Genomic DNA, 27498 nt, shown 5'->3' on the forward strand with positions numbered 1-27498 from the left:
AAGCAAGGTTCGGGTTGCATTATTCCAGGAGACCCATTTCCAGACAGATCGTGTACCCGTATGCCATAGTAGGTACTACTCCCGGTGGTTTCATAGCACAAACCCTGAGGGTAAGTCTAAGGGGGTGTTTATTGCTATCTATAAGAATCTCCCCATGACCCTTGTGGACCAGAGGGTCGATCCTACAGGTAGATATTAATTATTGAAGATCTGTGTCTGGGGAAGACTAATTACTGTTGCAAATTATTATTTAGCAAATTTTAACCAGGTTAACGTTGCTCTTCAGTTCTTGACATCCCTATCTGACTTTGCCGAGGGGGAAATCATCTTGGGGGGTGACTTTAATCTTTTTCTAGACCCCCCAATAGACTCTTCCACGGCTTGATAATCAATTTCTTATTATCAATTGAAAACTCTTAAAAAGAGGCTTTTTCAATCTCCACTTAGTCATAGGGAATGGATGGGGCATCTTAATGATACTAACAGACAAATACTGTTTTGAATCACAAACTACAAACTACGACCATTCTCAATTTTTTTACAGATCATACCAATACTACCACTACCCTGTTGCCACTTCAATGGGGGGCTCTAAAATCAGTGTTAAGAGGGGTTCTTATCCAACATGGTTCTAGATTAAAAAAAGAACAGTCTGAGATAATAACATCTACTCTTACCTGTCTACAAGAATTAGAAACTAAACATAAGAATTCCCCAACAGAAATAGATATGACAGAAATCTCATTGGCTAGATCCAGAGTGCTGGAACTATATACTGTAGTTGCTCTACGACCACATGCGATAACAAACTAATGACAAGACACTATGAACTGGGAAATAAGTGTGGTAGACCTCTTGCACAGTTACTAAAACCGAAGACAAATTCAAGATATGTCTCCAAAATACAGACTCCTGATGGTGCGCTGGTCCATGATCCTACTTCTATTCTTGATGTGTTTAGAAACTTTTATCATGACTTATTTAACTTGCTGGTTTCCTGTTAAAGTATTCAGTGCAGTATTGCAAGGTGAGTTTTCCCCCCCTCAGACCCTTGAAACGGATATTTCTCTAATACAAAAACCTGATAAAGCCCACTCTCTATGTTCAAATTTTCAGCTCATTTCATTATTTGGGGTTGATCTGAAAATCTACTCTAAGATGTTTGCTATTAGACTACAACCTTTGCTTCAGGGTTTTATCCATCTGGACCAGGTGGGTTTCATTGCTGAGCGGAAAGCTTGGGATAATACGATTAAAACGATGCTGCTAATGCAACACGCTCAGTCCTCTCCTTTTCCCATGTGTCTACTGGGGAATAGATGTAGAGAAGGCCTTTTGATAAGGTCAGTAGGGCATTCTAGCGGCATACATTAGTCCAAAATCGATTGGGCCCTGAGATGATCTCCAGTAATTTGGCTTTTTTTATGCCCTACTGCAAGGGTGATGGTCAACTGATCCCTCTCTTCATGATTCATATTAATAATGGTACGCATCAGGGTTGCCCCCTCTCCCCTGTGCTTTATATAATAACAATGGAGCACTTGGCGGTTGCCATTAGGCGTAATTTTAACATCCCTGGGATATCTATAGGTTCACTTCAGGTGAAACTATCTTTATTTGCAGGTGACTTTCTGCTTTATGTGACCCAACCCCATATAGCAATGCCTTCTATTTTACAAGAGTTCAGAAGATTTGGCTTTGTGAGTAATTTCAAGGTCAAACCTTTCAAAATCTGAAATTATTATGGTCTTACTCTCGGTGGCTACAATACAGAAACTGGAGGCAAATTTTCCCTTCAGAATATGTATAACTTCTTTAAAATACCAAGGGATAAATAACCCAAAGAACCAATCTAAGTTTTACTCTCGTAATCACAAAGTTCTTTTACATAATACCATTCTTGATCCTAACAACTACGACAGGAAAACCCTCTCATGATTTGGGAGGATTAATACACTGAAAATGGATGTTATTCAGAGATTTTTATACCTTTTTCTAACAGTTCCAATATACATCCCGCTGCTTTTTTTCGTAAGCTGCAGAGGGCCTTTACATTCATATGAGGATCGAAACATCCCTTGCTGAATTGCAATGTGTTTTCCCTACCTAAGAACAGAGGTATGAATGCCCCGGATGCGGCTTTGTATTTTTAGGCATCAGTCCTAAAAGGGATCGCGGACTGGTTTTACTATCGCCAAGGGAAAATGTGGGTTCAACTTGAGCAACTGTTAGTTTAAATGGACCTACAAGCCCTCCCTTGGATCAACATCTTGATAGAGCGCTATTCTATAATCAATCTTTTCCGATAGGGGTACATTGTCATATTTTATGTCCATGGATTAAATTGAGACATCGTCACATGGCTTCAATCCTCTCAGTTGATAGCTCCCCTCCTAACACTATGGTTTCTTTTTCGGATGACTATAGAATGGAAAATTGTTTTTTGCAGCAACAAATTAATGAATTTCTTGCTTCAATTGGGGATAAACAGAAACTTATCTCCACTCCTACTGCATGTGTAGATCTACCATTGCGTCACTCACCCCCTAAGCAAACAATATCCAAAATCTATTTGATTTTGTCTCTACTTTCTCATCCAAATCCTCTGGCTTACATTGTTAAAGGAATTAAAAGCTCAAATTAGTGAGGAAGATTGGAAGAAGACATTTATACTGTCACACAAGCTCTCTATAGCCAGCGTAAGAAAAGAGAAAAATTTAAAAATGTTGTCACGATGATAAAGGTGTCCAGATACTTTGCATCGTCAATACCCCTCTGTATCTAGTCTGTGTTGATGATGTGGGAGTCAAGAGGGTACCATGCTTCAAATATGGGCTGAGTGCCGCCTGATTAAAAGGTTGTGGGCCTTGGTTTTTCAACTTTACTGTAAGGTGACAGGGACCTTTATTCCCATTACATATTTGCAAGCTGTGGAACATGATAGCTTAAGAGCATATAATATGCTCATGTGAAATCACCCCAGAGTGTGCCACATCCCGTAATCAGAAATTTGGAAAAAGTTTTCCCCTTGGGGTGGGACTTTAAAGGCACTAAAAATAATATATAACTTGGACCAAAATATACAATTAAATAATTTTATTAAAGAACATGAGTACAAAAAAATGTATATTAAAAGCATATGGCAAGCTGTCTACAATTCATGATGTCATGGGGCAAGAACAGATACCGCTGTGTTGAAGGTGAGTGCCCAACGCGTTTCAGAGACACAAATCAGAATTCCTTCTTCAGGGGCAACCTTTAAATAGCGGTCTGTAAGTGATCAATCACATATTTGTTAATTATTGGTAGGTGTATCAGAAGTTTACATATATAAAAGAAAATGTTATAACATGAGCAATAATTTAGTAAGCGTTATATTACATGAACATTTCAAACAGATTTTATATTAAATTAAACATGATGTAATGAAACACTTACAGTATCTGCCGAATGACACTTTAGAATATGAGCCTGCCAATAACATTAAAACCAAGAAGCTGGATTGCTCTCATCTTTGCATTGGAGTGCCTTATTCAGAGAAATGGAAGAAATATATAAACACGTTCTTGCGCCTGTGTGCCCGTCAGCTAAAGGCTGAGTGGGGACAACTGGAACCCACAAACACTGGGAGATCTGCCAGGCAAAAAGGAGGAAAAAATTACCAGGAAACAAAAAAGAAAAGGAGGATTTAGTTTCACTTGTTCTAATAATAATAGAACAAGGGGTTAAATACTGTGCTATCCTATGAGGTTTGTGTCTACATGGAGTGCTGCATCTATATAGGGAATTTAGATGCCACCTGGGTCAGGTGTAACAGGAATGAAATGAATAATTTTCATTTGTTCAATTAAAGATTAGAGAATTGGTGAAAAATGTTAACAAAAAACTTTATAAAAAAGGAAAGAGAAAAAATCTTGATTTAGAACATCCAGACTCAGGTGAGCAGCAGTAGCATTGGTTAAAAATTCAAGCGAAATATCAAGCTTGAAAAGATGGTCAGGTAAGTGCAGCACTGGTGGCAGACAAACAACAACTCATCAAGTCACAGTATAGGATTGAAAAAAGAGGTTAAATTACCTTGGCAGTAACGTAAGTTCGTATGAGGACGTGTCTTAAAGCATCCACCTTCAAGCAAGTGAGCAAAGCAAGTCACTGCCTTGAAGGGGAGCTGTTTATATTGGTTAGGTAATTGCCTTAATTTTAAATACCTGGACATAATTGCCTCTAGTCTGCCTGTGTGGCAGTCTCCCTTTGGGTTCCCTGGTGCGCAGCCGCCGAGCGGGTTCCCGACCGCGCATGCGCGAGCAGGATCACGGCGGAAGTCCGCACGGCCGATGCGCTCCACCGGCACGGTTGCTTCCGTCAGCGTGAAACGCAAACAGGAAGCAAGTGAGCGAAGCCGAGGATCTCAGGGAGAACCAATGACAATCGCCCAGAAGGCGGACACTCGGCAGCGTGTCCGCCTACCGTGCCGGGCTGTCACCAAGGGCACACTGGTAAAGTCAAGAAGTGGATGGTAACTGGACAAAACGTCCTAATGATTATTCCTGAAAAATAAAAATAATAATAAAGGATATTGAGTTTAGTTAATGGTTTAATAGAAGCTGTTTAATTGGAGAGAAAAATTAAATAATAAAGGCATTGAACCCAATTGGGGAGGAGGAGAACAGACCAGTTACAAAGTGTGTAGAAAAAACAAAGTTAACCCCTCAGTGATCAATTGGGATATTGAATAGCCAAAAAACAGCATAATAGCAACAACCAAAATTATGCAAATTGCTAATTTATATGTTTTACAGATTGATGACAAGGACTATATGGCAATCAGAAGTTAACAAAGAGTATTTAACATGAATTACCCTATGTCACAATAAATGAGGAAATAAAAGAGGAAGTGAAGGGAGAATAGACTTGAAAGAGGAAGTAATGTGATGGAGTTATTGTTCCATACCCCCTGATGTAAACCCCTCTAAGAATGGCTTGAAGGAAATCATTTCATTCAAGCCTGGGGGGTCTGTGGCCTTTAGGGTATAGATCCACCGTAATTCCATCTGCAGAAGGATTTTGTTCCAGTCCCCTCCACGGGGACTGGGGTGGATTCTGTCAATGATCAAAAAACGAATTTTTGGAAATTTGCCTCCATGCACTAGAGAAGTGTGTCGACCCAGTGGTAAATCTGGGTTACAGGTCTTCATACTTTTAACGTGTCTATTTGCCCGTTTGAAGAATGGTAGTTTCGTTTTGCCCACATAAAAACAACCGCACCCACAGAGGAGTAGGTATACCACTCCGTGGGTGCGGCAGTTGGCAAAATGTTTGGGAACAAAGGTTTGACCGTTAGGTAATGTGGGATTTTTAGTAGTTAACATATATCTGCAGTAGTTGCAGCTACCACAGATGTATGTACCTTTTAATTTGCAAGGATCTTGGTTTTTTTAACTTTTAAACTCGCTTTGTACCAGCCTTTCCTTCAAGGCTGGCACTTTTTTAAAAGTAAATTGGGGACGGTCTGGAACAAATTTGCCAACAATAGGGTCTAATGTCAATACATGCCAGTATTTAGAAATAATTTGTCTAATGTTTTGATGTTGTTCAGAATATTTCACAATAATTCTTAGCACATGATCAGGTTCATTGTGGGCCTGGGGGGTCAGCAAGATTTTTCTATCAGATGCAAATGCCTTTCGATAGGCTTTTTTCAAAGTGGTCTTGGTATAACCCCTCGCTAATAATCTGTCTCTCAGATCGTTGGCAGCAAGCTGGAAACTTTGCAGATCCGTGCAATTGCGCCTGATTCTGAGATATTGTCCAAAAGGGATTGAACGAACAAGGGTCTCAGGGTGGAAACTTGAGGCATGCAGAATGGTGTTCCCCGCAGTGGGCTTCCGGTACAGCCCACTGCGGAGAGCACCATCTGCCCCCTTGTGGACCTCCACGTCCAAAAATGTAACATGATTTTCATGGTAATTCATTCTGAAATTGAGGTTAAACTCGTTTTTGTTCATTCTGGTTAGACAGTTTTGTAACAGATCCACAGGGCCTTGCCATAACATGAAAATATCATCTATGTACCGGACCCACAAGATCATGTGGTCCGTGTACATAGATGTTGATTCATCGTGTAAAAAGGATGACTCCCACTCCCCCAGGTACAGATTGGTGTAGGATGGGGCACAACAAGTGCCCATCGCTACGCCCTGCACCTGGAGGAAGTGGGAGCCATTAAAATTAAACACATTATGTAGCAGTATATAGTGCAAAATGGACAAAACAAACTCGCCGTAAGCATCAAATGCATCTCCCTGTGTGAGTGTATGTCTAATAGCAGAGATTCCTCGATCGTGTGGAATTGAACTATATAAAGTTTCGACATCAATCGTAACTAACAGACAATCCTCTGAAACAATGACATTTTAAATTTTTTGTAGAAAATGAATTGTGTCACGCACATATGAAGGTAACGCAATGACAAAGGGTTTTAGATATGTGTCCACTAACTTGCTCGCATTGTCTGTTATTGATCCTCTTCCTGAAATAATGGGTCGCCCTGGTGGATTGGTGGCGTGTTTATGGATCTTTGGGAGCGCATAAAATGTCGGAGTGACTGGAAATGTTATTCTGATGAACTCCCATGTATGTTTGGGGATTGTGCCATTTAAGTAGGCAGAGTCTATTAGTTGGTAAAAGGTTTGTTGATATTTAACCACAATGTCTGATGGAATTTTACGGTACCATTGACGGTTTTTTAAAATATCTTGACACATTTGTATGTACTGATTGCTATCCATAATGACAACATTGCCGCCTTTGTCAGCCTGTTTAATTGTAATCAGATGATTCTCTGCCAATTTTTGAATGGCTTTTTTTTGTTGAAATGTAATATTGGGTTTGGAAGATGAATGTATGTGGAGTTTGTCCACTTCTTTAGAGACAAGCTTGACAAAGGCGGCAATGTTGGCATTGGAAGTACTGGGGTATTTGTCAGATTTCTTCTTCAACAGTGTCGTTTGGGCATTGGGGGTAGGCCCATTAGAGTCTGTCTCTGCTAGTAATGCTGGTAAATCTATTTTGTCTATAAGGTCCTCGTTTTCCTCAAGTAGTGATATTAAGGTTTCAAGTGCTGGATCTTTTTTAGTTGAAGTTAGTTGTGTAGGGTTTGATTTGTCAAATAAAACCTTAAAGTTAAGTTTGCGGGCAAAAAGATATATACCCTAAAGGCCACAGACCCCCCAGGCTTGAATGAAATGATTTCCTTCAAGCCATTCTTAGAGGGGTTTACATCAGGGGGTATGGAACAATAACTCCATCACATTACTTCCTCTTTCAAGTCTATTCTCCCTTCACTTCCTCTTTTATTTCCTCATTTATTGTGACATAGGGTAATTCATGTTAAATACTCTTTGGTAACTTCTGATTGCAATATAGTCCTTGTCATCAATCTGTAAAACATATAAATTAGCAATTTGCATAATTTTGGTTGTTGCTATTATGCTGTTTTTTGGCTATTCAATATCCCAATTGATCACTGAGGGGTTAACTTTGTTTTTTCTACACACTTTGTAACTGGTCTGTTCTCCTCCTCCCCAATTGGGTTCAATGCCTTTATTATTTAATTTTTCTCTCCAATTAAACAGCTTCTATTAAACCATTAACTAAACTCAATATCCTTTATTATTATTTTTATTTTTCAGGAATAATCATTAGGACGTTTTGTCCAGTTACCATCCACTTCTTGACTTTACCAGTGTGCCCTTGGTGACAGCCCGGCACGGTAGGCGGACACGCTGCCGAGTGTCCGCCTTCTGGGCGATTGTCATTGGTTCTCCCTGAGACCCTCGGCTTCGCTCACTTGCTTCCTGTTTGCGTTTCACGCTGACGGAAGCAACCGTGCCGGTGGAGCGCATCGGCCGTGCGGACTTCCGCCGTGATCCTGCTCGCGCATGCGCGGTCGGGAACCCGCTCGGCGGCTGCGCACCAGGAAACCCAAAGGGAGACTGCCACACAGGCAGACTAGAGGCAATTATGTCCAGGTATTTCAAATTAAGGCAATTACCCTAACCAATATAAACAGCTCCCCTTCAAGGCAGTGACTTGCTTTGCTCACTTGCTTGAAGGTGGATGCTTTAAGACACGTCCTCATACAAACTTACGTTACTGCCAAGGTAATTTAACCTCTTTTTTCAATCCTATACTGTGACTTGATGAGTTGTTGTTTGTCTGCCACCAGTGCTGCACTTACCTGACCATCTTTTCAAGCTTGATATTTCGCTTGAATTTTTAACCAATGCTACTGCTGCTCACCTGAGTCTGGATGTTCTAAATCAAGATTTTTTCTCTTTCCTTTTTTATAAAGTTTTTTGTTAACATTTTTCACCAATTCTCTAATTTTTAATTGAACAAATGAAAATTATTCATTTCATTCCTGTTACACCTGACCCAGGTGGCATCTAAATTCCCTATATAGATGCAGCACTCCATGTAGACACAAACCTCATAGGATAGCACAGTATTTAACCCCTTGTTCTATTATTATTAGAACAAGTGAAACTAAATCCTCCTTTTCTTTTTTGTTCCCTGGTAATTTTTTCCTCCTTTTTGCCTGGCAGATCTCCCAGTGTTTTTGGGTTCCAGTTGTCCCCACTCAGCCTTTAGCTGACGGGCACACAGGCGCAAGAACGTGTTTATATATTTCTTCCATTTCTCTGAATAAGGCACCCCAATGCAAAGATGAGAGCAATTCAGCTTCTTGGTTTTAATGTTATTGGCAGGCTCATATTCTAAAGTGTCATTCGGCAGATACTGTAAGTGTTTCATTACATCATGTTTAATTTAATATAAAATCTGTTTGAAATGTTCATGTAATATAACGCTTACTAAATTATTGCTCATGTTATAACATTTTCTTTTATATATGTAAACTTCTGATACACCTACCAATAATTAACAAATATGTGATTGATCACTTACAGACCGCTATTTAAAGGTTTCCCCTGAAGAAGGAATTCTGATTTGTGTCTCTGAAACGCATCGGGCACTCACCTTCAACACAGCGGTATCTGTTCTTGCCCCATGACATCATGAATTGTAGACAGCTTGCCATATGCTTTTAATATACATTTTTTTGTACTCATGTTCTTTAATAAAATTATTTAATTGTATATTTTGGTCCAAGTTATATATTATTTTTAGTGCCTTTAAAGTCCCACTCCAAGGGGAAAACTTTTTCCGAATTTATGATAGCTTAAGAAAACATGTTATGACCTGGGCTACTTGGACTACATACCAAACCACACAGAAGTTTAAATCTATATTTACCTCTTGAGGCAGTTGTCATAGTAAAGCGTTGAGCAAATAGGGTGTGGGGTTTTTTTTTTTCCTTTTCTTCTCTTCTGTTGTTTTTGTATTGTTTTGCTCTGGTCTAGATTCCCTTTTTATACTAAGTACAGTCTTGTGGTTGCTTGTCTTTTTGTTTTTCTTTCTTTTTTTTTTCTCCTTTTTCCTTTTCTTTATATGTATATATTTAGAGGTCATTTGCTATATGAATTACATTTGGAGATGACGTGCCTGTTTTGTGTGTGTTGGGTTGTGGGAATGTTTCTGGACTCCTATGTGTTCATCTACCTGGGGAATGTGCCTGCTACCCGGGATACACTTCCAGTGTCCCATACATTATGTACATCGTAATTTTTTATACATATTATCACACAGTGGGGTTGATCCACTGCCGTTCAGTTGGCTTCTGTCGGATGAGCATACTGGAATACCAGCAAGAACAACAGCTCAGCGGGGAAGATAGCTGCACTGGCATTGGACTGTTGGTTCAGAGACTCTGACCTGAGCTGTCAGTTTTTTTTTTTCGTGTACCAGGCCTTATTCTACCTTTCTGTTTTGTTTAACTCTTTCCTCTGACTTTTCTTGATTTTCGACTTTCTCTTATTATTGAAGTTCTTAATGATTTAAACCAGTTTCTAGCACTGTACAGCTACATGATGCTAAATGATGCTATGCTTTATCACTATAGTGGTTGGCTGCTGTGGGATTGCACTATGTCCACTAGGTATTGAGCAAAAAGAGAATTACGGTTTGCAAGCCCAAACTTATCTTCCCTCTTTTAGGACTGCGAACTTGCTTTCATGACAAGTATTCTTCTTTTGTGTTTATTTGCATTCTGGTTGTGGAATACTTAATTTCTGTCCTATGGAAATACTGTACACTCTGTTTCTATATGTAAATAATGCAAGCTGTCTTTTTTTATGGAAAATTGTTAAAAGACAATGCATTTTAGGGATTCAAAGCCCTCCTATCCTCATCAGAGCCACCAGTAGTAAAGTATTAGTGGTTACGCAGGATGGTGTTTAGTACTTGATAACAACTGGATAAAAAACATATTGATGAGTTACTATAACTAATAAAAGCGTAATAGCTTTATAAAAGCATTTACTGAAAATATATTATATAACCCATTTTAGAAAAGAAACTATTTAACCAAGATAAAATAACAGAGTAAACATTTGTATTACTGATCCAGAAAAGAGCACATATAGATCATGGATATGTAAACAGTATATATTGGGTCTTTGTATTCACATATTGTTTACTATATTGTTTACTTTATTATTATATATCAGTTAATTTGTCCATTCTTTATATATGGTTTAAAGGATTATTTAGTAATCCTTTCCAAAGTTCTATTTCTGTTCATAACTCATTAAACTTTTTGTTTTATCCTGTTGTTATATACAATACATTATACTGTCCTGCTCACCAGCTGATATTTGAATAAGGATGGCAATATTTTATTTGCAACTTTTAGCACCTAAAGAAGGAGGTCTGTTCTAACAGGGGAGAGATGAAAGTGCCTACTAAGTGTAGCATAAGGACTGTTTATTAAATAAAACAAAATTGGCAGCTCACATGGTTAAAAAGGCGCACTTTCTCTAACATACACACTGGTTTGAGAAATGAGTGCGCATGATCTGAAACACATAGCCAATTACATCCCACGTTTCTGACGTCACTTCTGCCAGTATGCGTTCCAACCTGGTTCCTGGAAACCGGAAGTCTGAGGTGCAATCTTTCCACCATCTATAGTATCTGGATACAAAGAGCCAGCTGGTGCATGGATGGACAAAGACATCTTCTACTATATTGATGAGCCTGTTGACCTTTTTACAATGTGAGTTACCAATTTTGTGTTTTTATTAAACAGTCCTTATGCTACACTTAGTAAGGGCTTCCCTCTCTCCCCTGTTTGTTTAATTAGAGACTGCTTCCGCACTGGGGACAGCTGCCACAAGTGTTATGGACAATTGCCAGAGACTTTTATGGACTCAATTATAATATAATATATGTTCATGGGGTCATCCAGATTGGATTGTGGGCCTACTTTTTCTTTTGATTCCATCTAACTACTAAAGCTTTGGTTTATAATAGTGTACATTTCTAAATAAAATCAAATGTGTTTACAGTTTGTTTATGACGCTTTTTTCTTATGGCTATTTATGTCCACACTTGGGAAAGATTTCTTCTCATTTCCTGTACTGGTGGGATGAGGTCACTGGGACCGAAAACAATGGGAAATCTCTCCTTTGGGACAAAGAAATGTAAAAATGATTTAAAAAAATGTAGTTACTGTGGGGAAGGGTCAACCCCATCACGTTTTATAATGGTCTTCTCATCCTGGTGACATCTGTACACTTTATTTATTACTGGGTGGTAAAGAGATAGAAAGAGAAAAAAAATCTCCCAAATTGGGTAATGGAAAGCAAAAAAACCTTACAGAGGTTCTAACCCATCCTTATTAAAAATCCCAAAAAAATTGACTGGACACATGTACCTTGAAAATAGTAGTGTACTGCTCAGAAACATCTGTGAGAGTCAGGGGAAGGTGACAGGTGTCAATCAATGGCCACGCTATATATTGTGCCTGTCCTTATTTTTCTGTTCCCCCTAAACCAACTACCTGCCGCTGTAATGTGACCATACAGGGCTTGGGAGTGTACTTGCAGTTCAGGACACTGGGGTTGGAAGCTGATTGGTTTCTATGCACAGCTGCACCAGATTTCTCATTCTCTAGTTTTAGTAAATCAACCTCACTGTGTTATGTAAAGGCACAGTTTAAGGAGACATGACAGGTACTGTTTACAATCCCTTAATCAAGTATTGTAGAAGGGGAAATTAGGGAACACAGTCAATTGTACTGTATAATGTAACTTTTATTAGACCTAATAAAATCTAAAATATGACTTCTAAAAGTTAAAGGACAGTGGTTATCCTGTTTTCAGCTTAGAAACATTTATATAAATTTGTATAAAAAGGAGGGGCCTCATACACAGACCCACTACACCATTTGAAAAATTATGTTTAGGGACACAAGCCCCGAAATGTCGAATCCGAAAAATGTATGCTATATTATTGTCCCACATAACCCCAAATGTATTATAATATATTGCTAAGTTGGAAAAAGAATTACAGTTTGCAATATCCCAAAAAGCTGCTTTTAATTCATTCATGTTCACGTATAAGATGTCTACCAGTAGCAGGATACAAGAAAGGAATTCAAAACTATTTGCTAGATGGTACCAATACACTGCAAGGATACATAAAATATTCCATCAGACATCTAATATATTTTGGAGGTGTCAGGTCCACTTGGGTATGCTACTTTACTTGTGTTGGTCGTGCCCAAGTTGTGCACCATTTTGGTCAGCAGACTCACAAACCGCACGTACTCCACAAATAGCATTGTTGTTTATTCTTCCAGGCTCTATGAAGGAGGTTAAAAGGGGTCTTTGACGTTTCTTTTTGATGGTTGCAAGGGCTGTTATTAGAAAAAACTGGGAGTCCCCTTGTCACTTTATTATGGGGGAATGGGTGAAGGAAATGCAAGATTTGCAAAGAATGAAGGAACTCACTGCAATGCTGATAGTTATGAGAAATTTATTGTAGTTTAGTCTCCTTGAAGATCATTTTGTGCATCGTCGAAACTGAAGGAGCTTGGGGCGTGGCCTGACCGTGATGGCGTGAGGATGCATCTTCAGTGAGCTCCCGCTTCCCCGAGCTCCGCTCCTGTCCTGCAGCAGCGGTTCCTCCGGCACTCATCCTCCAGCGATGCCAATGAAGCGCAGACCATCCTCTCAGCCGCCCAGTGGGGTTCCTGCTCGCTCCACAGACCTCCGGCACCTCTTCTCCACTACACCACGGGGTCGGCATGAGGCGGGCAAGATGGACCGCTCCTCTCCCATGTCCATGCTGCTTCCCAGCCTGGGCTCTTCCTCTGGCACCCCACTTCTCCAGGTACCGGGGCACAGTCCCAATCCCTTTCTGCCCTATACCGCTGTTTCCCCCCACTCTACTGACTCTGGGGACCCTGATGGTGATTGGGACTGGAAGGCCCACATTTGGGCCTTGCTCACTAAGACTGAGATAATTCAATTGATCACTACCACGGTGGAACACTCAGTAAGACAAGCCCTGGAGGGACTACGGGCTGATACGGGCTGATTTTTACACTCTTTATCAGCCATGCAGGAGTCTGCTTTAACACATGACACTGTCCTGAATAATTTAATGGATCAATTGGATGATTATGAGAACCGGGACAGGTGCCAGAACATCCGCATCAGGGGGCTCCCTGAAGCTACCAGGACCCCTTATTTGCTCCCACAGTCCAGGGCATATTCTGCCTGGTCCTGGGAGACAGAGCACCGGACCTCATAAAAATAGACAGAGTGCACAGGGCCCTGCTACCCCTGCCACAGGATGGGGAGCTTCCTCGAGATGTTATCTGCAAGCTCCATAAATATGCCCTGAAAGAAGCAATTATGAAAGCGGCTAGACCTTTGCCTGTTATTGATTTTGATGGGGCTCAACTCTCCCTATTCCCTGATCTTTCCCACAGAACTCTCATGCAACAACGCTTACTGTGTTCATTATTGGACACTCTCCGCTCCCACCAGGTGATCTATAGATGGGGATTTCCTTTCTGCCTTACAGCATCTAAGAATGGCAAATCTGCTGTTTTGAGGAGCAAGGATGACCTTCAAAATTTCTGTGCCATTTTGGAGGTCCCCCTGATGAGCTCCATCCCCCTACCACAACAGCCTGAACAGTGGCAGCATGTTCCCCCTAAATCGGGCAAGAAGCAGAGGAGCTCACGCCATGGTTCTGCCTGCACTTCTCAGCCTGACTGATTGCCTTATCCCCTTTTGGGGTCTGTATGTTGGTCTTGCCTGATTAGGGTTTCTAGGCACCCCTGATGTTTCTTAAATCTTTTTACTGGTGATTGCACTTAATTTTCATACTACTTTCTTCGCAGGTGGACCCTTTTTCTCCCCTTGCGGTTTTGGCCCGGGCCCCCCCTCTGCCTGCTGCAGGATCTCCCTGTTTGTGCCTCCTGGAGCTCACCGTGTGACCCGGACATGGCACCTTAACGAGAACCTTTTGGACAACCCTGCCATTTTGGGGATAGTCACTGAGGAGTTGCGCTCCTATTTTGAGCTCAACTCCTCATTGTATGTGTCGCCGTCCGCAGTGTGGGAGGGCCACAAAGCAGTGATCAGAGGGGTTTTGATCTCTCATGGTTCCAGATTGAAACGGCAGTGACAACAGGAGATTTCTGAACTCCTGGAGAAGATCAATGTGTTGGAAGTGAAACACAAACGTGCCCTGACTCCTGAGGATGCTCAGGCTCTGGATTTCCTCAGGGGGAACGTGCCCGGAACGGAGGGCCCGGGACAAGTTTCGTTTCTGGGCTCACCGTTTCTACAAACACAGGAATAAGTACAGTTGCCTCCTAGCCCGCATGCTGCGAAAGCGCGCAGAGGCCCGCCACGTTCATGCCCTGGAGACTCAGAAGGGACGGGTGGTCAGCTCATCCCATATCGCCAAATCTTTTCAGCGGTTCTACTAGACCTGGTACCATCCTTCCATTGGGGGGAGGCAGAGTGGTTGCTGGCCTACCATCGGGCAAGAGCCCGGGGCCAGATGGCTTCACGAATCAGTATTATAAAGCCCTCTTCCCTGTCCTGGGACCCCAGATGTGTTCATACTTTAACGCGATTTCACAGGAGACCCCTCTCCCCCCTGAGGCGTTGCTGGCCCATATCGTAGTACTGCCTAAACCGGGTAGAGACCCTCTTTATTGCGCTAATTACAGGCCCATCTCTCTCCTCAACACTGAGGCATTGCGCCTCCAAGACCATGTGGCCGCTTTGATCCATCCTGACCAGGTGGGCTTCATGCCCCTTAGGGAGGCCTGAGACAATACCATTCGGGCCCTGCATATTTTACATTGGGCTCAATTTGGCCCGGACGTGAGCCCGAGTTTGGTCTTGTCGCTAGACGCGGAGAAGGCCTCGACAGGGTGGATTGGCTGTACCTGTTGGAGGTCCTTCGGTCTCTGGGTCTTGGGACCCGCATGTTGGGCTGGATCTTGGCATTATACAATGGTCCGGGTGCCAGGGTCAGGGTGACTGGCTTATTGTCGGACCCCTTCCCTATTTTTAATGGTACCAGACAGTGGTGCCCTTTGTCTCCCCTCCTTTTCGCCCTGGCCCTGGAACCCTTTTTTCGGAGAGTGAGAGATGCGCCTGACATTGCCGGAATCACTGTGGGTTCTGTGGAATACAAATTGTCCGCCTACGCTGACGACCTGTTGTTTTATATATCCAGTCCTCAGCTCTCTCTCCCTATGCTTATCCATGAATTAAACTTGTTTGGGTGGCGCTCCAATTTTAAGATCAATTATGACAAATCTGAACTATTGCCCATACACATCCCCCCGGCCGACACGTTGAGACAGTCTTTTGGCTTTAAGTGGCGGGAGGGCTCAATTCCATATTTGGGCATACACATTTCCTATGACTTGAAACTGCTTTATGATAAGAATTTTGGTGACCTCTTGATGCGCATTCATCTCAACCTGGACTCCTGGGCGTCGTACTCCTTGACTTGGTTTGGACGTGTCAATGTTCTCAAGATGACCATCCTTCCACGACTTATCTATATACTTAATACTGTCCCCATACAATTGCCTCGACTCTTTTTTAAACGCTTACGTCGCTCTTTTTTCCAATTTGTGTGGCGTGACATATGTCCTCGACTAGCCTATGCTATACTCCGGAGACATAAATTGGACGGTGGGGTGGGTTTGCCTGACATCTCCCTCTATTACAAAGCCAATGCCTTGGTACGCATGCTGAAATGGGCGCATGATACCGCCACTAAACCCTGGGTCCCGTTGGAGAAAACATTGGCGGGCAGGAATCTGTCGGGCCCGCTGTGGATCCCGAGGGGCGATAAGGGACTGTCGGAATGGACCTCTCCATTGACGAGGGCGACGCTCCGTATATGGGATGGCCTCAAAGTAGACACGGACTTCTCCCCTGGGGTCTCCCCCTTGGCGCCTTTGGGGGGGGTTCCCTGGTTCTCACCTGGCGAGGATACCCATTTCCTTTGCGCCTGGGGTGCGGATGGAAAAAACTTACTGTGGCAAGTTTGCACCTTCTGGCCAGCTGTTGCCACTGACTGTGATGTGGGCCTGCTTCGGGGACTTTCCTATGTCATACTGGCAATATAGACAACTGACTGACTTTATGGCGAAACTTCCTGCTACGCCCTGTTCGATAGCTCAGCTCTCCGCCTTGGAGAAATGGTTTGTCGACCCCCCGGAGTCCCGCCATTTACTCTCTCATATGTATAAATTGGTCCTAGGCACAGCTTCTCGCCTGCCTCCCTACTATGTTTGGGAGTGGGGGAGAGAGTTGGGAATGAAATTCTCTCTCCCGCAGCTCACCAAGATCTTCCGCCTAACCCATGTCTCCTCCATTAGTACCAGGATTCAGGAATCCTCCTACAAATTTCTAGCTCGCTGGTATAGGACACCTTCTAAATTGCTTTGGATTTTCCCGGGCTCCGACTCATGCTGCTGGAGGGGTTGAGGTCAGGAGGGTACGTTTCTCCATATATGGTGGGATTGCCCTCTTCTACAACCGTTTTGGGATGCTATTCATCCCTGGATAGAAAAATTGGCTATTACCCCCCCCCCCCCACCATACTCCCCTGCAGTACCTGTTTCATGACACCCAATCTTCCATCTAGAGGTATAAACGTAGTATAATCCCATTTCTGCTCAACACATCTAAATGTTTGATTCCGAGACATTGGAAACAGACCTCTTGCCCTACATTGTCTGAATGGAAGAGAGAGGTTAACTTAGTTATGGAGGTGGAGAGGAGAGTGTTGACCGTGCAGGGCCTACTGACATGCTTTAGGGACACATGGACTGGGTGGATGTTCTACTCAGAGGAGATCCCTGATCGTTAAACCATTTGGGTTGGGCCCCTGGAAAAGGTGCCCAAAGTTGTGCTCAGAGATTGTTCCCCCCTTTATCGGGTGCTGCCCACATACCATCCTTATTTACTCCAGGATTCCCTACTTTTTCGCCCTTCTCTTTTCCTTTCCTTCTGTCTTTCTTAGCGGCCTTGTTTGGAGCCACCCTTTCCTTCCCCCTTCTCTTCTGTTTCTATTCTAAGGCTTATTATTTCCCCGTATGATATGGCTGGCGCAGCAGATGCTTGACATCGGTCGCAATTCTGTTTGGCCGCTCTGGGGGATCTTCCCCGGGGTCTGTGCTAGATAGCGGAGACAGGTTTATCCTGAGGTTTATCCTCCATTTGGCCAATAGGTACCCTCTTCATATTGCCAAAACTGTCTACATTGATTGTGACTTTGCTTATTTTTCATTGCCTGTGATGTACCGCCATATTAGTTGTACTTTTTGTGTTACAACCTTGTTTAAGACTCTGTGCCTTCTACTTTTTGTATATATGAAAATAAAGTTTATTTAAAAAAAAGAAACTGAAAGAGCTTGTTGAATTGGGATCTATAGTAAAAGGTTGAAGTGGATTATGAAAAGGTCGGGGGTAGGTGTCTCTGGTGGTGGTAAGGGTAGAAGAGAGGAGTTTTTTTTTTTTCTCTTTCTTTCTTTTTTGTAGCTGTTTGTTTGTGTGGTGTGAGTGATTTTAGTAGTAAATTGCATTGGATAACATTTTTGACAATGGGAATTATAAAACACGAATACGGGTTATTCAAATAATTGTTTGTTAGTCAAATATTAGCCTGTAAATATGATATAATGTATGATTTGCATCTTATAAGACTATATAAAAGACTGTGACAATTTTGTTGCAAAAACGCAATAAGAAATTATAATTTGTAAAAAGTACACTAGACCCCAGTTTAATCAAAAGAAAGGCAAATAATCTTTTTCTTTCCCAAGCACCATTTCTGGTATAATTTCCCCACAAGACTATGTCAATGACATTGTAAAGTAACTGAAATGCTTTTCTTTTTTCCCTCCTCAAGAGGTAGTTGGAATTTATTTTATTAATGTATTACAGGTATTTAAAACTTGTTTAAAAGTTTATATAGCAAGACCACCATAAAGAATCCATTAACATTGATAGTAGACATTTCCCAGTAGGCTGTATAATTGTCAGTAATGATCCAATCTCATGTCTGCCATGTTGTAAGATATATATTGTGTATACATCATATACGATAAGATGCAAACAGTGTCTATATGAAATGCGAGCACAGTTAGTGATAAAAAATGTTTTTACATGTTTTCTACACATTTTTTTTATACATTTTTTAACAGTTCAACGTTTGTTGACTGTTTGCAGTCAGAGCAGGTAGTATCATCTACAACTGTTCTGACTGAGTCTTGTGTGCTTCTTGATTTTGTTTTCCTCCTGCACACGCAGCTTCTATCTATTGTTCTTCACTGGGCAACTCAACAAGCTCATGATTGCTCACTTCCAGGCTCAGCTTGCTCGGGGGGAGGTGTAAGAGGTAAGCTGTACTACAGGGGCAGTGTAGACCAGCCTTTCTCAACTGGGGTGCCTTCTGGGCTCCTCAGGGAGGCTATGGCAAAATTCTAAAAAGTATACTAACAAAGGCAGGTAGATCAGCCAGCTTTTACAAAAGTGCCAAAGTGCCACAGGGTGAAGTCCTGACCCTGACCCTCATCCTACCAACCAATGATGTCATAGGTTGCTTAGGAGCATGTCGAGTACCGGCACAGTGTCCACAGCTTCCCCTTACTCACCTCCATAGTCCATAGGGAGGTACAGCTCAGTTGGGGGGGGGGGGGGTTGCTCAGGGGCTGTCTTTGTCTCTCTCTTTCTCTTTCCCTGGATTTCATATGTGTTTTCTCCCCCCTGTGCCCTGTAAAAGTATACTAGACCACCTTCTTCTCTCCTTGCACAGGTGGTTGTTATGGCTGATCTGGCAGCTGAAGATGGAAGAGGAGCAGAGATAGCCTTTCATCTTCAGTGGTACACTAAGCGCCTAATGGGGAGAGGCTTCTCCAGCAGGAATTTAACGCATATACTCACTGACTGCCACTACATACTGCTCAGTGACCACCCTACCACTACCTATTGCTCACTGACTACCACTACATACTGCTCACTGACAACCTAGGGACTATATACTCACTGACTGCCCTACCACTACATATTGCTCACTGATGGCTGTGCCACTATATACTGCTCACTGACTACCCCGATGCTATGATGCTACATACTGCCCTATCCTGCCACTACATACCATGCACTAACTGCCCTGGCACTACGTACGACTCACTAACAGCCCAGACTCTACATACTGATCACTGACCATCCTGCCACTACATACTGATCACCCTGAGGCTACATACTGATCACTGATGGCCCTGCCAATACATACTGATCAGTGACTGCCCTGCCACTACATACTGATCACTGACCACCCTGCCACTACATACTGATCACCGACGGTCCGGCCACTACATACTGATCACTGATGGCCCTGCCACTACATACTGACCACTGATGGCCCTTCCAGTACATACTGATCAATGACTGCCACTACATACTGCTCACTGACAACTTTGGCACTACATACTACTCACTGACTGCTCTACCACTACATATTACTCACTGACTGCTGTGCCACTACATATCGATCACTGACTACCCTGCCACTACATACTGCCCTATCCTGGCACTATATACTGCTCACTGACTGCCCTGACACTACATACCACTCACTAACTGCCCTGACACTAAATACTGATCACTGAGTGTCCTGCCACTACATACTGATCACTAACCAACCTGTCACTACATACTGATCACTGATCAACCTGCCACTACATACTGACCACTGACGCCCTGCCACTACATACTGATCAATGACCGCCCTGCCACTACTTACTGCTCACTGACTGCCATTACATACTACTCACTGACAACCTTGGCACTACATACTCACTAACTGCCCTGATAATACATACTTATCACTGACAGCCCTGCCACAACATACTGATCAATGACTGCCCTGCCACTACATACTGATCACTGACCACCCTGCCACTACATACAGCTTACTGACTGCCACTACATACTGCTCACTGATAACCTTGACACTACATACTACTCACTAACTGCCCTGTGATGGTACTCACCTTCACTGGGAGTGAAAGACAGATAGTTAATGGTCTGGATTGCTTAAAATGGGATCTGTGTGTACACTTATGATAATGCGTATTTAACTTCAATGTCAGATACAGGCTCTCCCCATTGTTTGTGTATTGAGGTGTCTGTCCCATTGTTAATTGTTAATGAACTCACATATTGTGGCTGTTCAGATGGCTAGATAATTAGTTCAGGTTAATTCTATTTCTGTATACAATTTCATCTGCATATGATAATGTAATCAAGCAACCACTGACCTGATGACCCCATCATAATTTGATCAGGAGGGGGATGTGCTCATGTGTGTATAAATTGAGTGTGAAACTGTTCAATAAAGAAGAAGTTTCCAAAACTTATACTAGCTAAGCTATCGGCTAGCTTTTTATGGGGGCGGCTGGAATATTTGATATCTACAGTATGTTCAAGACTGAAGGAAGCCATATACCGACAGAAGCCCACAAGTACAGTGTGCGTCGCGGTTCCGTTACATGCCCTACCACTACAGATTGCTCACTGACTGCTGTGCCACTATATACTGATCACCGACCACCCTGCCACTACATACTGTCCTATCCTGCCACTATGTACTGCTCCCTGACTGCCCTGACACTACATACCACTCAGTAACTGCCCTGACACTACATACTGATCCCTGACCTTCCTGCCACTACATACTGATCACTGATGGCCCTGACACTACATACTGACCACTGATGGCCCTGCCACTACATACTGATCAATGACTGCCCAGCCGCTACATACTGATCACTGACCACCCTGCCACTACATACTGCTCATTGACCGCCCTGCCACGACTTGCAGCTCACTGACTGACACTACATACTACTCACTGACAACCTTGGCACTACATACTACTCACTGACCACTGTGCCCTCACATACTGATCACTGACTACCCTGCCACTACATACTGATCAATGATGACCCCGCCGCTACATACTGATCAATGATGACCCTGCCACTACATACTGATCACTGACGGCCCTGCCACAACATACTGATCAATGACTTCCCGGCCACTACATACTGATCACTGACCACCCTGCTACTAAATACAGCTCAATAACTGCCCTGACATTACATACTGCTCATTGATTTGAATATTGTACAGGTACAAGGAAATTCTGTGACACAAACCACTGACCATTAAACTCGAAGTCACAAACTACATTTTAGACTGGTGTGCCTTAAGACTGTATAAATCTAGAAAATGCCTCAACTTAAAATAGGTTGAGAAACACTGGCCTAGACCAAGAGAAGGAAAATTCTTTCTGAAGCCTCTCTATAGTATCCAAACCACCTGTGATCAGAGAGCAATTCCTTTATGGCTTTAATTAATAGAAGTCAGCTACATTTTACACCCTCCTTCCAAACACCTCCACCAATTTAGTCACAGGTCATCCTTAAAACTATCTAGAGAGATCCCGCTTTAGCAATTAAAATATAATAAAAACACAATTGCATCCACTGACAAATGTCCTGAAGCATGTGGTCAGTTTTCTAGCAATGGTGAGCCAGCACTCCTAAAAATGACCAGGCTGGTGCTGACACGCTCCCCCCCCCCCCCCTGCACAGCCATTCACTGAGTATGTAATCACTTATACAAAATGTTTTTTACATGTATACACAATGTTTTGCTTTTTGTTTCCATTTTAAACTGAATGGGTTGCTTTACAAAGTTAGGGTTTACATATACTTTAACAATTTGCTATATGGATCATTGATTGCATACATTGATGCCACTTATGAGGTCTCAATGTACATGCCTGCAACAATTAGGCATATCTGGAGCAGATATAATAATAGGTCTGGTTATTATTGCGTCTTCTGCTTAGTAAGTCACAATTTGTCATATACAGTGCCTTGCAAAAGTATTTGGCCCCCTTGAACTTTGCGACCTTTTGCCACATTTCAGGCTTCAAACATAAAGATATAAAACTGTAATTTTTTGTGAAGAATCAACAACAAGTGGGACACAATCATGAAGTGGAACGAAATTTATTGGATATTTCAAACTTTGTTAACAAATAAAAAACTGAAAAATTGGGCGTGCAAAATTATTCAGCCCCTTTACTTTCAGTGCAGCAAACTCTCTCCAGTTCAGTGAGGATCTCTGAATGGTCCAATGTTGACCTAAATGACTAATGATGATAAATATAATCCACCTGTGTGTAATCAAGTCTCCGTATAAATGCACCTGCACTGTGATAGTCTCAGAGGTCAGTTTAAATTGCAGAGAGCATCATGAAGAACAAGGAACACACCAGGCAGGTCCGAGATACTGTTGTGGAGAAGTTTAAAGCTGGTTTTGGATACAAAACGATTTCCCAAGCTTTAAACATCCCAAGGAGCACTGTGCAAGCGATAATATTGAAATGGAAGGAGTATCAGACCACTGCAAATCTACGAAGACCTGGCCGTCCCTCTAAACTTTCAGCTCATACAAGGAGAAGACTGATCAGAGATGCAGCCAAGAGGCCCAGGATCACTCTGGATGAACTGCAGAGATCTACAGCTGAGGTGGGAGACTCTGTCCATAGGACAACAATCAGTCATATACTACACAAATCTGGCCTTTATAGAAGAGTGGCAAGAAGAAAGCCATTTCTTAAAGATATCCATAAAAAGTGTTGTTTAAAGTTTGCCACAAGCCACCTGGGAGACACACCAAACATGTGGAAGAAGGTGCTCTGATCAGATGAAACCAAAATCAAACTTTTTGGCAACAATGCAAAATGTTATGTTTGGCGTAAAAGCAACACAGCTCATCACCCTGAACACACCATCCCCACTGTCAAACATGGTGGTGGCAGCATCATGGTTTGGGCCTACTTTTCTTCAGCAGAGACAGGGAAGATGGTTAAAATTGATGGGAAGATGGATGGAGCCAAATACAAGACCATTCTTGAAGAAATCCTGATGGAGTCTGCAAAAGACCTGAGACTGGGACGGAGATTTGTCTTCCAACAAGACAATGATCCAAAACATAAAGCAAAATCTACAATGGAATGGTTCACAAATATGGTTCACAAATAAACATATCCAGGTGTTAGAATGGCCAAGTCAAAGTCCAGACTTGTGTCCAATCGAGAATCTGTGGAAAGAACTGAAAACTGCTGTTCACAAACGCTCTCCATCCAACCTCACTGAGCTCGAGCTGTTTTCAGTATCTCGATGTGCAAAACTGATAGAGACATACCCCAAGCGACTTACAGCTGTAATTGCAGCAAAAGGTGGTGCTACAATGTATTAACTTAAGGGGGCTGAATAATTTTGCATGCCCAATTTTTCCATTTTTTATTTGTTAAAAAAGTTTGAAATATCCAATAAATTTCATTTCACTTCATCATTGTTTCCCACTTGTTGTTGATTCTTCACAAAAAATGACAGTTTTATATCTTTATGTTTGAAGCCTGAAATGTGGCAAAAGGTCGCAAAGTTCAAGGGGGCCGAATACTTTCGCAAGGCACTGTACATAAATCTATTTATCTGTTGGGTTTTTCTCAAAAGTTCAGTGCTCCTGACTTTAGCCAGAAACACCGATCATTGCGTTCTGATGGTGGGGAAGGCCTTGTGTGGTTACAATACAATACCACAGCGAGAGTGATTCCCTCATTCACCTCCAATGTGTGGATGGAGGAATTAAATCAGTAAATTTATCATTTCTACAAGCATTTCATATTTGTTTTGTTAGCTCAAAGTTATCAAAGACATGAGATTTCTATATTAAATCCTAACCCAGAGTGTATCACTAAACACATACTGTACACTTTATTTACATGTGTAAAGACCAGTATGCACAATACCCATAGCAACTAATTAGCGTTCATTTTCACAACTATGCCCGTAAATGGCCAGTATAACCTAATTATTTTAGGTTTATTTTTCACAGTAATTCCTAATTTGAGCAAGTTTCATTGCATGTTTTATGTAAGCATGTGTCGTAATCATTGATATAAATTGTTTGTTGAAATATTACATCATTCTTTCGATTAAGAACAAGTGCTCAAACAGTGTTACAACATTCCCAGATAAAAATTACACAAAGTAGCACTTACCCAGTGGATATTTTTCTAACAAATAGAGATAGCTCTCAAAAAAATCATTTCTTATGGCCTTGTGAAGAACAAAGGACATGCTGTGCCTGCAGAGTTCTTCATCTGTCTTGTGCCAACGTGACTTAAATGCAAGGTGCGCTCCCAGGTGCTCCATCTTTGTGACTATAGAAAAGAAAAACCATAATCCATAGATGCCTCGGCTGCTGTATTTAACAGCTTTAGCACTTGTCACTTTACACCATGAACAGGAAAGCGTAAGCTTCGGGTATTGGCTATGAATGCTCTGTGAGTGTAGAGCAGCTGCTTGTTGGAACAGATAGTAAAATTCAGAATGACATTTGCTGCTTTGCAAGTGTAAATTGACACTTTCATCCATATTCAAAAACGGCAAGGCTATTTCTGGACGATGCATTTCAGACTCCCACTGTTTGGATTCTTAAGTATACATGTGTATGTCTTTATCTAGTTTATAAACAACTAGAATATTCTGGATACATCTTTTATCTAGTTCAGTTTTACATTTTTCCCCCAAAGTAACCAACTTTTAGAAATCTGAATTTTAAAAATTAGAGTTTATCTAAACCCATTCACTACTGTTTATTCTTATGTAAGGTTTAAACACATTAGGGCTGCCTTTCTAATCTTTTTTATCCCAGAGGAACCCTTGAAATAATTTCCAGGTCTCAGGAAACTCCTGCTAAAGCCAATTCATTGGAGTGCGAAAAATGGCCCTTACATTTGTGCATACATAATTTCATGCTATAGCAGGGGTTCCAGCCACGATCCAATTCTACATCTTCAGATGTGCGAGCAGCATGTCAACCCTGGCTGCTGTTGTTCCTCCTGATGACCCCTACATCACTATTCTGTCCTGCAGTGAACAGAAGTCAGCAGGAGGAAGAAAAGCAGCAGTCATCAGGGGATCCCGCTCTTTGCCTACCCTGTGGAGCAAAATTGGATTGGTGTTAGGAGCATTGATACTGAGTTAAGCTTTAACAAACAAGCTAATTAACAGGACAAAGCTGATTGGCACTGTCACTTGGTAATTCTTTTGTCATTTTGTTGTCCTCCTAACAGCGTCATTTTAAAAGACAAATTTTTTATTTTTTTATTTTAGAAAACATACTTACCTAGGCGGATGCAGCATCGTTCTGATGCTGTATCTGTCTCCCGCTGGTCAAAGACTAAGAACCGAGTGATCAAACATCGCAGACCGCTCAATTCTCAGTGTTCCATGAGCAGAGCTGGTGACTGTCAGTCACCGCTGTCTGCTCTGCCCCCCACGCTGTAGAGGGGGTGGAAGCGGCTGGCCCAGGCTTTCAACGGCTTACTGAGAGGCTAAGCCAGGCGCTAGTCAAATCTGGGTGGATCCCAACCATGTGGTTACAAATTACAATCTTTCCCTAGTCTGGACCAGCTCTGTGACGTCAGCCAACAGCAGGCTTCAGCCTGCTGTCTGCTGAAAATGGGTCACAGGAGTGCAGAACGAACTGCACTCCTGTGATCCACAGGAGAAGTATAGCCGAACGAGCTTTGGCTGTACTTCTTGTTTAAAACTAAAGTTCATTTTTTTTGTTATACGGCATAAAACACGTATCTCATTACGTTCAGATGTTTGCTACTTTTTCCTCTTTTATAGCTGCTGAATATTACCCTGAGTCTTCCAGTGCTATAAAGGTTACCAGCCACCACTGCTACTAAGAAAATTTGCATCATTGCCCAACCACTTCCGCCCTCTTTGTCATTCATATTGCTACTCTCCAACAATGCATCGCGTTCTATGAATAAAAGAGAAGCAACAGAATGACAAGATCTCAACTGCCAACTCACAGAACATGATGAATTGTGTTGGAATAGTATTATGAGCAATATGAATGGCAGAGAGGACAGTTAGTAACAAAGGTTGCTGTTAACCTTCATACTGCTGGAAGACAGCTGCTAGGGGCAGTATCCGTCATCTATGAAAGAGGCATTTCAGGAAAGATTTTAACCAGAAACAGCAGTCTGCAGGTAATATATACAAACCATTATTAATAACTAATGTGTTTAGCGCTATAATCTTAGTACAAAAAAAAAAAGCTATACTTCAGTTTAAGACTTCATGTACACTTAACCTACTTTTTACAGCAATTTTGCTGCGATCTGCAGCCGGCCGTCAAACCAATTCTATCCTGAAAGCAATTCTATGTTCAGGAGAGGGAGATTGAGGGAGGTTGAACCTCCCCTAACTGCAGCAGCTCCTAAATGATCCTAAAAGCCTATGTGTAAATGGACACCTAGGATTTTATGGAGTTGAGTTTAGGAGCTTTGGCAAAAAAACACCAAATACTCCTAAACTCAAGTTTAGGAGCTGTAGTGTACATGAAGCCCTAACATAAATTCTAAATTTGTTTTCAATCACAGGCCATTTTTTGTTGCCCGTGTCCTGCTAGGTAGTAGAGATGAGCTTGGACATATTCAGATTGTCTTTCAAACCCACATGGTGGAGATTTCCAGGAAGCTGTCACTTACAGTCAGGTCTATAAATATTGGGACATCGACACAATTCTAATATTTTTGGCTCTATACACCACCACAATTAATTTGAAATGAAACAAACAAGATGTACTTTAACTGTAGACTTTCAGCTTTAATTTGAGGGTATTTACATCCAAATCAGGTGAAAGGGGTAGGAATTACAACAGTTTGTATATGTGCCTCCCACTTTGTAAGGGACCAAAAGTAATGGGACAATTGGCTGCTCAGCTGCTCCATGGCCAGGTGTGTGTTATCCCCTCATTATCCCATTTACAAGGAGCAGATAAAAGGTCCAGAGTAAATTTCAAGTGTGTGATTTGCATTTGGAATCTGTTGCTGTCAACTCTCAATATGAGATCCAAAGAGCTGTCACTATCAGTG

The 27498-nt window shown here is 42.0% G+C and overlaps 1 protein-coding gene across 1 annotated transcript in view; it reads right to left on the reverse strand.

The window, feature by feature from the left end:
• Window positions 1-24909, reverse strand: part of NTMT2 (N-terminal Xaa-Pro-Lys N-methyltransferase 2) — a 132736-nt gene extending 107827 nt beyond the window's left edge. The window contains exon 1 of the mRNA XM_082266086.1: window positions 24601-24909. Within this exon, the coding sequence (XP_082122212.1) occupies window positions 24601-24754 (154 nt within the window). The 5' untranslated portion in view covers window positions 24755-24909. The remainder of the gene's footprint in view (window positions 1-24600) is intronic.
• Between the last annotated feature and the right edge of the window lie 2589 nt (window positions 24910-27498).

Source organism: Pelophylax lessonae (assembly GCF_965119305.1).
Source record: "Pelophylax lessonae genome assembly, chromosome: 8".
NCBI classification, from domain to species: Eukaryota; Metazoa; Chordata; class Amphibia; order Anura; family Ranidae; genus Pelophylax; species Pelophylax lessonae.